The sequence below is a fragment of the Lupinus angustifolius genome, chromosome LG01 (assembly GCF_001865875.1).
Source record: "Lupinus angustifolius cultivar Tanjil chromosome LG01, LupAngTanjil_v1.0, whole genome shotgun sequence".
Classification (NCBI taxonomy): Eukaryota; Viridiplantae; Streptophyta; class Magnoliopsida; order Fabales; family Fabaceae; genus Lupinus; species Lupinus angustifolius.
This window is the reverse complement of record NC_032009.1, coordinates 33,816,748-33,829,877: the sequence shown is the minus strand read 5'-3', so window position 1 is coordinate 33,829,877 and position 13,130 is coordinate 33,816,748. Positions and strand designations below refer to the sequence as shown.

Below are 13,130 nucleotides of genomic sequence, written 5' to 3'. Positions count from 1 at the left end.
CTTTGATTTCCAAGTTAAAATAATGATTTGGAATAAAAGATGATTTATTAAAGTATTGACTTCATAAACTTAAAGTGTTATGAAGTTTTGGATATTAAAGTAGTAGAAAGTCTTACCTTATGATTTATTTTCATGACTATGAAATTAACACTTATTAACCCTTGAGGTTTTTCCTAAAAAATTAAGAGGTGTTAAGATGTTCGTAAAAAATTGTTGTATTTATTTTAGTTGGACTAATATTCATAAAATGAGTTAATTTGGGATTATTTAGCCTGATTAAATCTAATATTATTTTCAGATTATATTTGGCACCAATGGCATTTTGGGCATTATGGAAGTGGAGGATATGTGTTGAAGTGAAGATTGTATTTTTATTTTGGGAGTTTTTATTTGTAAATTCGATTTTAGTTTTGGGCCCATTGTTTAGGGCCCATTTTCAGTTTTACTATTTGAAAATGAGGGAACCCGAATTCCACACTCACTCTCTACATTTCACTCATTTTAGAATTTTGTTTTCTCCTCTTTTGCTCTGCTAGGGTTTCACATGTTCTTCATTTTCGGTTTTCATTCATCTTCTTCAATTTCGGTTTCTTTCTTCCACTCAATGGAAGGCTAAACTTGTAGACTAAATTCATATGGTATTGTATCACAACTCTTGGGGTTTTGTTATTAATGCATTTTCGGTTTCTTTATTGTTGATTTCTTCTATGTTAGAAACTGATTTCTGAGTTTATCTTCGCTTAGTTTATTTACTCTCTCTAGTGCATGAATGTTTAGTTCGTGTGAATTTGTTAATCGTTTCATGCTTATATTGATTTTGCCTAGTCAGAGGTTTAGGTTATTTAATTGATTCTCAACAAATTCGGAAGTTAATGGTAACTCTCATACAGACATGGCTTCTTTTTAAGCCATCTGAATGATAACTCTCATATATACGAGAGCCTAATGGCATGTTTTCCATCAAGAAGTTTTAAAGGTGAATAACTATATGAAATTCTTGAAAGTAATAAAAGTAAGGAATTGCTTTGTTAAAAGCGAGAACCGTGCATGATGAGTCTATGTTGATGAATTGGTCGCTTGAGCGACAGTCTCTCGCTTAGGCGAAAGACAAACAATATTTTTGACTGATTGTGATTGTTTGATTGCTTAGGCTATAGCCCCATCTTGGGTGTGATGTGTATTTACCCTTGGGAAAGCCCGTGACTCGGATTATTGAACCCAATGCCCAAAATCGACAAACTTATACAAGTACCTTTGTTCATGCGCCTATTTAGGGCAAGGTTTCTGACTGTGATGTCGTGATTAGGGTGATGCCCAAAAAACAAAAAAAGGATTACATGATACCACACAGCGAGGTCGTCTGACCGTAAGAGGCTTGGCCATGTGGCTGTCCAGCGTGATTCAGCGATGGTTCAATGTGGTAGGGATGTTATTCCCATATTTATGTGTTAACATAAGATCGGGTCCCACAAGATGCATTCCTTTAGGAGATGTCTTAGGTTGGGCCGATCATATAAAATAATGATTAAAATATTTAATCGGCTAACCTCGGTTAGTGTGCATACTCATTATGAATAATGAAGTAGTGGAGATGAAATTTACGGGAGATGAACGAGCCCCGAGATGTTAAGAGGGACGACGATGGCAGTGGTTCGTCAGCAAAGTCTTGAGGGTGAAACGAGTCCGTTGTATTCCTGGATGAGGTATTCTGTTGGATCGAACAGTTCTCACAATGCAAACTAGACGATCTCTGACAACCCCTCTTTGCATTCAGGATCAATGAGAGGGATGCCCAGAAAGTGTTTGATACGACATTGTCCTGAAATGGACAATTCTTCAGAACAAATCGATCATATATCCTTCCGAGGAATATTTTGGTGCGTTCAAATCGGCTTGTTATGGGACCTGTACTCTTGGTTATTTTCGAATAGTATATTGGGAGGATATTGGTGAAAGGATGGATGAAACAAGCATAACATTCATACATTGAGATTGTGGACTTTGATCCTCATAATCTAAGATTATAACATCATTCATCATTGTGCATTTTTATATGTGATGTATATATTGTGTTTATTATGCGTGTCTGTCTGGATGTGATATTTCGTGCAACTCCATGCCGTCAATGAGTAATATTAATTAGATGTCTTACTCCCTCTTCTTTGTGTTTGTCTTATATTCGCATTTTGTTCAGATGGATCATTCTTCCAAGATTCTGAGTTACCACTTTTCGATGTCCCATGAGGGGGCATGGAAGATTGAGGGAAACCGTTATACCTACACAGGCCCTTGTGATTTTTGATTAGTGTACATGTGTAGGTTTTTATTTTGGAGTAATTTTATTTGGGCGACGATTAGGTTTCGTCTTGTACTTTGTACCAACATTTCATGATATTCTAATGAAGTATGATTCAAAGTTATATTGAGTTATATTTTTATTACATTTAGGTAATTGTGTTTTTGCTTTTCCGCATTGTATGTTACTTAAAGTGATGTTCCGAAAATGAAACGAATATAAGGAAATAAACATCATTATAAATATATAAAAAATACCCAGTTTATAAGCAAGATTTTTTAGAGTAATTTTCGGGGCGTTACAGTTTTCTTCACATAAATAAATTTTGACACATATTGAGCATAAGTCAGTGTTCTACCTTCTGGATATTTTTTATTAGCTTCCATCCAAGATGTAAACATAGATTCTGATACACTTGGTCTTGAAAGAATATTGTCAATATCCTCGTGATCAATAAAGTAAACAGGTTGTTCACCTGGAAGATGAAAGTATAATCGTTCAAGAGTTGGTTGTCTCCCATGAATTGGAAATTTAAAAATTCTCCAACATGCTTCTGATGGTGATACATATATACAATCAAGATATTCTTTAACATCATCAATGTTAACGGGAGCCTGTGATGCACCATCATCTGTTGGTTCAATAATAGCCGTTATCATATCATACCTGTTGTTTATATACTTGAATAAGTACTTGACTGAGGTACTTTGGTTACACCACTCCATTTAATGTGAGCTTGGTACTTGATTAATAGTTGTGGGTTATTAGGTACAACATAGTGATTGTCAAGAGAGATGCCATTTTTTTCAACAATGTGTCCATTATCTCTTCTCATATAAACAGGATATCCCTCTTCATCAACAATTGTAGATTGTTGAATTATTTTTGGAAAATACTTAGAACACTTACCATCTTTCATACATGGAGAAGACATATTGCAAGAACCACATGGACCATGAATCATATGTGACTTCACTAAGTTGTACAATTCAGGATCATGTTGTTGATTTGGAATCTCAATAGAGATAATTCTATCATTGTCATTTGGAGATGGATATTTGTTGAATGTAAAAATCAAAATCAAAATAAATCTTATGATATGGTAAATAAGATTTGAAAATCAAAAATTAATACACAAAAAATTAGTGTTGGAAAGATAAAATGACATGGAATAGGATGGTGATTGATCTGCAAAAAAAAAAACAAGTTGTATAAACATAGAGTTTTTTATGTGAAAAAATAAAATACATGGTTTAAAAAATCTCAATTAATTGTTTTATATCAATCAATTTATGTCATATTTGTAACCTAAGATGGTGAGATACGATTACAATTTATAACCTAAAATGTTAATATTAAAGGTTAATAAACACACTTGATGTTATTGTCTAAAAACACGTTGTATATAATGATGTTGTCTCTGTTTAATATTAATTTATAATGAAATCACATGAAAACAAACTTTGTTATTACAGAGTTCATGCCATCATCTAAAATTCTAAAATGATTAAATGTTATTAAGCTTTAAAATTAGTGATATAAACTGGACATGGAAATAAAATAATAAAAAATTCCATTGCATATTATATGTTTATAATAGAAATTAGTGATTTAAACCAAGACACACAACTGTCACTTTAAAAAAGTATATTACATACACAATTATATATCTATAATTGAAAAAATGAATATATTTACTTTCATATATTATGGTTACCGTGCTTATTGAAGTTATCCAACTACGATAGAATTACCTTAACTTAAGTTCATTAGCTAATTATGTTAGTTTACTATATAAGTCATGACTCATATCTCCTTTTTGTATTCTGTACTTAACAGTAATAAAAATTAGATATGAAAATATATGACATAATATATATGGGAGTAATGTTTCAAAGTTAGTCAGTCTCAGTTTGCGCGGAGTTAAGCATGAGGTTACAAAATATACATCAAACTATGATGTATTAAAATTTAGTTCTCAAAAAGGTTATACATAATATATCATGCTTGTGTTAATCATTTAGTCTTGATATGTTTGGCCACCTTGAAAGATGACAATTGAGTGGATTTAAAGTGGGGGCTTTGTGGTAGGTCCAAATCAAAGTCAGACGACATTCTCTTGACTAGAGTTACAAATTGAAGGTTGTTTGGATCATGATCAGCAATGACAAATACAGACTAACCATGCAAGTTGAAAAAGATGTCAATAAACACAATTATTACAGAAATTACCTTTTCATTGTAAAACATTGAATCAATTATGGATGTCACTCACTGACTCATGTTGAGAGATGTCATTCACATGAAACTTTCCATTAAGTTCCTTAGAGGCTGAAACCTTACTAAAAACATGTAAAAATTAATTAATATTATTTTAAAAATAAAAATACAATAAAAAATAGATAAAACACAAAATTCATTAACTCATATGTATCTCCAATGCTCCAAACTGATCAACAATGGCCTTTATCAAAATTGGACTTTCAGATAGCCTTATCACAGAAGATTAGTGGTAAGATGGCTGGACTTTGACTCTAAATGCCATTGTCCTTGCAAGCAGCATGTCAAGTATTAGAGGGAATGCCTTTGGATCATCCTCACCTTCCTACATATAGAAACAGGAAACTTTAATATTGTGAATATTGTGCCTTAATGCGTTATCAATTTATAAAAATGAATGTATGTAAAAATACTTACAGCAACCATCTGATTTCTAAGCTCACAAGCAGATACTCCAATGATATCAGCATATTGACGATCCCAAAAGACAAACCTACCACTTCCATTCTCATGAATAATCTTAATGTCCAATTTGTACCTTAAAAATAAATCCCAATTAAAAATAAGCAATGAAATTAAACATAATATTTTTTTAAATGTAAACTATATAATGAAATAGTTTTACCTTGGGGTAGAACTCAAGTTATAAGTTCCACGCTTGCACGTGAAAGGTTTGTCCTTAACATCAACCTTCTTAGTGCACTTTAAACAACCATCATAGTACCACCCTTGTTTCCCAACAATAAACATTGCAGTTGTTCCAATAGTAACACAAGTTATTTCCTAAACATTAAGAAAATTGGGTCAGGACATAACTAATAGAAAAAGGCAAACACAACATAAATATACATCAGCTGATGTTAGGCAACAATTTGAGAAAGAGTCTTCACCTCAGCCTTATATATGAAACGATCATCACCAGATAAATTAGAATATTGTGACAATTGGGTGTGACCTTGGCTCAATGGTCACATGACAGACTGAAAGTTGCAAAACTACAAAAAGCAATACAAAAAATTGAATGATTAACATAATAAACAAACAAATATGTGATAACCTAATAGAGAAGACATCAAAACATATTAATATGAATATAATGTGACATTTATATGAAATGTTAAATGTTTGTACCTATCTTTGTATTTCAGATAATCAGGAATTTCATCATCAATCAATATTTTTGATATGCACCATGAATTGCTCACAGTGGGTGGATACTTACCTACAAAACAATCAACTTTCATGTCAAATTCATAATTAAATAATCAGGACAATGTAATTCTCATAGAGTACATGTTATAACATCACCACTGATTAAAAATTACAGTGAAAAACGTGTGTGATAAAATAAGTTAATTACGAAGAAAAACAAATAAAGTCTCCTTCCTATTACCTAGAATCTCTTAGAGTGAAAATAACTTTCTTTAAAGAAGCATGTGTCTGAGAGAAAATCATTGTATCAATAACGCCAATAATGTCTACAAATTAATCATAATAAAGTGTTAATATAATAGAAATAAAGTAAAATTAGATAAATATGAAAATATACATCTTATATAAATAAAAAATTACCTACTAACAAATCACTTTTAAAGTTGCCAGCAAGTATTTCAGCAAACTTTTTAAAAACAAATTCAAATTGCGGAATATCGGAAAACTCTTTATCTCTTAGAGTTGTACCAACAGTATATTGCATACTATAGGCATGATTGCAAGCCTTAAATTGAAGATCATTATGGAACACATTGAAATTATGCATGAAATAGGTGTTATTTTCAACCAAATGTTCTCTCCATTGATTGAACTCATCCTTTTTTACAGTGACTCAGATCTTGTCTCCCTAAATTAATTAAGAATTGGAGATTAGTAACCTAAAAAAAATTAACTTTTTTTATAACATATTACCTTGCAGTCCATCAATATCATTTCCAGATGTCCAGGTTTTGGTGGAAGTTGAACATACCAAATTTCAGTAATTCTAACAGTGATCTTCCACATGTGTTTTGAATCATTCAGATCCCTTATCAGCTCGAAGTGTCGTGATGTTGACATTAATACAGCAAAGACTAACTTATAAAAACATTAACCAACCACAAATAAAAACATTAAGACATACATGTAAGAAGGAATATTGTTGTTAGGTAAAAAACAGAATCTAAGAAAGAATATTGAAGACATGACTCACAATTCATAAAATAAAGAATATTGTTGTAAAACAGAAAATGTTAAGGTAATTTTTTGATGAGGTAGCTAATAGGTAGGCTACCACATATATTATGCAGACCTTATTGTTATTGAAGTCATGACTCTCAGCATAAATCTCAACTATATGCATGACGAAGAGAAATAAACACATTTGATGTTATTATATCTTCTAAAAACATGTTGCATATAATGATATTATCTTTGTTTAACGTTATTTTTTAATGAAATCACATTGAAATAAATTTTGTATTACAAAGAAACAAAGATGTTTGAATTAAGAATGCTATATATGGAATATTTTAATAAGTTATTCTTAGATAGACATGTGACATTTAAAAACAGGTGACATTCATCATAACAATAGACATGTATAGTCTCGACCCATAAAAAACATAAGAGCGCCTAATGAAGTGAAGTGAAGTAAACAACAATATATAATAGGGGTGACTTTTGTCCATGTAAAGTTGAGTTATATAAATAAGATTAAACAACTTTATGGCTAAAATCTGTATACAAACCCACTGAACATATTTGACGTGTAATACACGCATTTTGGAAAGACAAACTTCAAAACTTTACAATACCAAACTCCTATCACTCAATTAAACCCATCAAAACAGATTAATGTGAGATTTATATGGAATGAATTTTGTATTAACAAAGTCTATTAAAGAAAGCCCATTAAAGCGCAAATTAAGAAAATTCTAATGTTCAAAAATTAATAAACAGTATAATTATAATGTTAAAAAAAAGAACATCCAACAACGATGGACATGCAGAGAGTCAACTTCATAAATGAACTAACACACAGTTGAAAAATATAAGGTACTAACAGTAACAATGTAGTGAACTCAAAGATCTGTCATAAGTCATTAGTAATGCATTTTATAATATCATACACAATTATTAGATTAGAAGTAACTCATTAGCAATGTAGATAAAGAAATATCAGAAGAGTTCTTAAATGTACATAAAGAAATTTCAGAAATTTCAGACACTATTAGATACAACTACTGGAAAGAAAATATTAATAAAAAGAAAAATAATGTTACAGTAATCATGGTACTAACAGTAACAATGTAGTGAACTCGAAGATCTGTCATTGGTAATGCATTTTATAATATCATACACAATTTCATACACAATTTTATAATATCATATATTATTATTAGATTAGAAGTAACTCATTAGCAATGTAGATAAAGAAATATCAGAAAAGTTCTTAAATGTACAAAAAGAAATATCAAAAATTTCAAACACTATTAGATATAACTACTGGAAAGAAAATATCAATAAAAAGAAAAATAATGTTATAATAATCATTCTTCAAACAAATGATCTTTACGTCTAAAAAACCAGCATGAACAACACACAGTTCTATTAGTAACATATTTTTATGACTAAAAAAATCCAAGTAATGTATAAGAAAGATCCAATTTTTAACCATAAAAAAAGGATCTAGAACATTTATACTATAAAAATCGGTTTTTAAAGGAAAAAATATAAGAAATGTAGAGCATGATACTTTGATTCTTGATGTCTTGTGTTACCTTAAATATAGACAAAAGAAGAAATGAAAGAGAAAAGAGTTAGGAATTAAGAAATAAAAAATGGAAAGAAATACCAGAAGGGATGAAAGGTCAAGAAGAAGAAAGAAGAAATAGAAAGAATTGAGAAGTAATAAAGTATTTGGACTTTAAAGACATATGACAATCATGCAGGATGGACATACTGTGAATAAACGGGTTTTTTTCTTTCTTTTTTTTATTTAAAAAATATATTTGCTAAAAATGCAAGTGTCAAAGTTTTAGAATGTCTATAATTGTAAATACACCATCCTATTGTATTCTTAATAAGATAGTAGATAAACGGGTTTTTTCTTTCTTTTTTTATTTAAAAAATATATTTGCTAAAAATGCAAGTGTCAAAGTTTTAGCCCCTAAAAATGCAAGTGTCAAAGTTTTAGAATGTCTATAATTGTAAATACACCATCCATTGTATTCTTAATAAGATAGTAGAAGATAGTAGATAATAACATATTTTGTATATCGTACCGCGGTTTGCTCTTCTCACTTCACCCACTACAACCCTTTTAATACTAAAATTGAATGAGGAAAAAAAATATGTATCAATTTTATGTATCATCTATCATTCATATTTATTTATTATTGACTCTTCAAGAAAAGTAATACAAATAGATAATAAATTATAAAATAACTGTGTATAAATTTTTACACAATACATAAATATTACACTCAAACTCAATTATAGAAAGTTTTCCACATCTATTGACTTGTTTGTCTAATACAAAGTCGTTGAGGTCTAATGGCTTGTACTTCTAATACAAAGTCATCCGCATCCAATAACATGATACATATAACAATTATAAAATTATATTCTTCTAAATGAATAAATACTGTTACCTACAATAAGTTAGCCATTCAAAAAATTTAAATGTGCTTATATTGTATGATCCCTTCATTTTACATATATTATTACATACATTTTTGTGTTTTAATTATTTCTTAAAAAGTATCCTTGTGCCCTATTATCAATCCATTAATTAGAGAAAGCCAAACCGTTCAAAAGAAGAAGAAAAATTGGGTGCATGTTTGGGATTGTTTTGTTTATTTTTTATTTATATATTAAATGTGTTTATGTAACAAAAAATACTTATTAGTGAAATAAGTATATTTATAAACCACCCTCTCATTCATATCACTGTTTATGTTTGTTGAAACTTGAATTTGTTTGTTTTATTTATAAGTGTCCATAATTTTCTGATTTTGTTTTTACCATTTTTATCTCCATTTAAGTACATTTGTGTTTAATTGACTAAAATTTATATGATTCAATTATGTATGCAATTGTCAAATCTTGTACTCAATATTTCAAGTTAGCTCTATAAGAAAAATTACAAATATATTTTTATGGATTATTCTATCAATAAAACATAATGTATTTTCTAAATTCAGCGTTATCATTGACTCATTAGTTAAAATAACTAATGAATCCTCTCATAATTTTATATCACCTAAATCCATTATCGAAAAAAAAAAGAAATCATTTGAAAGTCATTTTACCAAAAAAGAAGGATCTGAATCATCTAACCTTGTTTTTTCAACATTATAATATATTTATTTTTTATGAAAATTATAATTTTATTTAATCAACTATATCATATATAAAGTAAAGAAAACACTATTTTCATAACAATATATATTAGAAAGTGAAATTAGATCATCCAAATCTAAGAATTACCAATAAAAAGTTGATTCAGTAATATAAAACCTTATACGATCCTCGTATTAACTAAAATGTTAAAATTTCTATTACCCAAAAAACAACACTGAGTGAGAGCAGCGATAGTTGGATAACCTAGAAGAAATTAGTTGTTTGATACTTTAGGATATTATCAAAAAAAGAGTAAGGATTCATGTTCCAGTAACCCAGCTACTTATTTCTCTATATAAATCCCTCACTCATCTTGTATCTCCTCTCATTCTCCATTCCCTTTCTCAACTGCCAAACCCATATTCTCTTATCTCAAAGGTAATAATTCTCTATCTAACTCCTCTTTACTAGATCCCAATCATTTTCTACTAACCAACTCAACTATTCATTTTATTCTTACTTTTTTACTTCTCAATAATCAAACGTTGCAAACTACGTGCTTTCTTTTGCCGATTCTTCATTCACTTCTACAATGTATCTTCAGATTTGTTTAAAAATGTTTCTCTCTGCGTGAGATTGCCTCGTACTTCAGCATAACCGTGTTTTGATTTTTACTCTGATTCTTGTGGCTTGATTGCGAGAAATAGAGTTAGGTTAAGGTTTATATGTAGTTGATCTATAGTTTATTTATTTATATTGCGTAGCACTCACTCTATTCAGTTCTGATCTACTACAGCGCATAGATCTAGACGATTTGTTTTGTTATGTGTTTGTCGGCACTGTTTCCGTTTCTGCTTTATTGCTTGATCTGTGTTTTTGGAGAATCTAATTTTTTATTATTATTGGATAGTTTAATTGATGTTCCTTAGTGATGAGGTTGTAGCATATTCTATTTGATAATCTTAAATTACATGTTCCGTATGCTTTACTCCATGGTTTATAGTGTGGAACCGTTATTCTATGATACTGAATAATTTATGTTAATTTATAAGTTATGGCAGTTGCACACAGAAAATATAAAATAAAATTGGTCTGCTTTGTTAATCAACTTTCAAATACTGCTGTATCTGATATGATATAGATCTTTGCAATAAATCCTAATCTACGATGGCTGCTGGTTGTCCATACAATGCTGTTTGTAATGATGTTGTGTATTTTATGGGGCCAATGCTTTATGCAGGTTGGTAAAAGATGGCTGATGCAGAGGATATTCAACCTCTTGTTTGTGACAATGGAACTGGAATGGTCAAGGTTAGTAATTAGTAGCGTTATTTTTTTGAGTGCATGTGCATCTGTGAGTCATTGTTCATAACTGAACTGTTGATGTTAATATGGTACAGGCAGGATTTGCTGGTGATGATGCTCCCAGGGCTGTGTTTCCGAGTATTGTTGGCAGACCTCGACATACTGGTGTTATGGTTGGGATGGGTCAAAAGGATGCCTATGTAGGTGATGAAGCCCAATCGAAAAGAGGTATTCTTACTTTGAAGTACCCTATTGAGCATGGTATAGTCAGCAACTGGGATGACATGGAAAAGATCTGGCATCACACGTTTTACAATGAACTTCGTGTTGCTCCCGAGGAGCACCCAGTGCTTCTCACTGAGGCTCCTCTCAACCCAAAAGCCAACAGAGAAAAGATGACTCAGATCATGTTTGAGACCTTCAATGTACCTGCCATGTATGTTGCCATCCAGGCTGTGCTCTCCCTATATGCAAGTGGTCGCACAACTGGTATGTAACCATCTGTCTTCATTACTTCTTTCATTATCATCACATCATTTGTTCAATGAAATAATTCGTTTAAAAACAGGTATTGTTTTGGACTCTGGTGACGGTGTGAGTCACACTGTACCAATCTATGAGGGGTATGCACTCCCCCATGCAATCCTTCGTTTGGATCTTGCTGGTCGTGATCTAACTGATTCTTTGATGAAGATCCTCACTGAGAGGGGGTACATGTTTACAACCTCTGCTGAGAGAGAAATTGTTCGTGACATGAAGGAGAAGCTTGCATATGTTGCCCTTGATTATGAGCAAGAACTTGAAGCTGCCAAGAGCAGTTCTTCAGTTGAGAAAAGCTATGAGCTTCCTGATGGACAAGTTATCACAATTGGAGCCGAGAGATTCCGTTGCCCAGAGGTTCTTTTCCAGCCATCTATAATTGGAATGGAAGCTGCTGGAATTCATGAGACCACCTACAACTCTATCATGAAATGTGATGTGGATATTAGAAAGGATCTGTATGGCAACATTGTTCTCAGTGGTGGTTCTACTATGTTCCCTGGCATTGCAGATCGGATGAGCAAGGAGATCACTGCTCTTGCTCCTAGCAGCATGAAGATTAAGGTTGTGGCTCCACCAGAGAGAAAGTACAGTGTCTGGATCGGAGGATCAATCCTTGCATCTCTCAGCACCTTCCAGCAGGTGGTTTATTTTATCATTAATTAGTTCTTCCAAGTTTTTGCCATTTATATCTATCTAAAACATGCTTTGTGTTTGCAGATGTGGATATCAAAGGGTGAATACGATGAGTCTGGCCCATCCATTGTCCACAGAAAGTGCTTCTAAGTTCAAAAGATGCTTTAATGGTGAGTTATTTGTTTGCTCTAGTTGCTTTTTCTTGTCTCTCATGTAATGTTTAACAATGCTGCCGTGGATAAGAGTTCAAGAAGTATCATATAAGGAGGGTCTATTCTCAGCTTGATGCTTCATATATTGTGTGGCACTCTGGATGTGTTGGGCAGAGAGTTCGGGGCATTTCTTGCCTTGGGCTATCCTTGATTCATCCATGCCAATTTCTTAAGTAGGTTGTTTGTAGCAAGGGATTGATTGTGATGTCCTTATTTTTCCTTTTTTTGTTTATTTGAAGTTTACATTTGAAGGAATTTTTCCCTTGGAACATCAATGTTAATAGTTATATGTATCGACAAAATTTATATTATTTTCAGTCACTTGCTCATAAATTTACATTTGAGTTTTTATATGATGAATTAGTGAACCAGGAGAGTTTTCTGGTGCTTGTGATGAGCAGCACAAGTTATCTGATCGCGAGTTGGATTTTATAAGGGGAATGAATGAAAACGAAAGGCTTCTAAGTTATTTCCGAAGTGTATTTCATGGCTCCAATGTCTTTCATTGCCCATTATTTCCCTCCAAAACCAAACTCGCAAGC

General features: G+C 31.4%; 2 protein-coding genes and 1 long non-coding RNA gene across 3 annotated transcripts in view; 1 reads left to right on the top strand and 2 right to left on the bottom strand.

Moving 5' to 3' along the window:
* Positions 1-4,431, bottom strand: part of LOC109361684 — a 16,309-nt gene extending 11,878 nt beyond the window's left edge. The window contains exons 1-3 of the long non-coding RNA XR_002109316.1: positions 4,421-4,431; positions 2,905-2,910; positions 2,710-2,716 (exon numbers count right to left, since the gene is read on the bottom strand). This is a non-coding gene — a long non-coding RNA (uncharacterized LOC109361684). The remainder of the gene's footprint in view (positions 1-2,709; positions 2,717-2,904; positions 2,911-4,420) is intronic.
* On the bottom strand, positions 5,126-6,680 carry LOC109343176. The gene is made up of 2 exons (XM_019581362.1): positions 6,482-6,680; positions 5,126-5,359 (listed from the first exon to the last, which is right to left on the bottom strand). Exons 1-2 carry the CDS (start codon positions 6,626-6,628, stop codon positions 5,198-5,200), a joined length of 309 nt encoding a protein of 102 aa, XP_019436907.1. The 5' UTR covers positions 6,629-6,680; the 3' UTR covers positions 5,126-5,197.
* On the top strand, positions 10,228-12,907 carry LOC109361626 (actin-7-like). Its single transcript, XM_019607140.1, has 5 exons — positions 10,228-10,333; positions 11,136-11,206; positions 11,296-11,689; positions 11,769-12,382; positions 12,461-12,907. Exons 2-5 carry the CDS (start codon positions 11,147-11,149, stop codon positions 12,524-12,526), a joined length of 1,134 nt encoding a protein of 377 aa, XP_019462685.1. The 5' UTR covers positions 10,228-10,333; positions 11,136-11,146; the 3' UTR covers positions 12,527-12,907.

Excerpts from the sequence above, each read along its gene's own strand:
- LOC109361626 (XM_019607140.1), top strand. The coding sequence starts at position 11,147 with ATGGCTGATGCAGAGGATATTCAACCTCTTGTTTGTGACAATGGAACT. Across the intron at positions 11,207-11,295 it reads ATGGAACTGGAATGGTCAAG|GCAGGATTTGCTGGTGATGA; the intron begins GTTAGTAATTAG and ends AATATGGTACAG. Across the intron at positions 11,690-11,768 it reads TGCAAGTGGTCGCACAACTG|GTATTGTTTTGGACTCTGGT; the intron begins GTATGTAACCAT and ends GTTTAAAAACAG.
- LOC109343176 (XM_019581362.1), bottom strand. The coding sequence starts at position 6,628 with ATGTCAACATCACGACACTTCGAGCTGATAAGGGATCTGAATGATTCA. Across the intron at positions 5,360-6,481 it reads TGATATTGATGGACTGCAAG|GAAATAACTTGTGTTACTAT; the intron begins GTAATATGTTAT and ends CTTAATGTTTAG.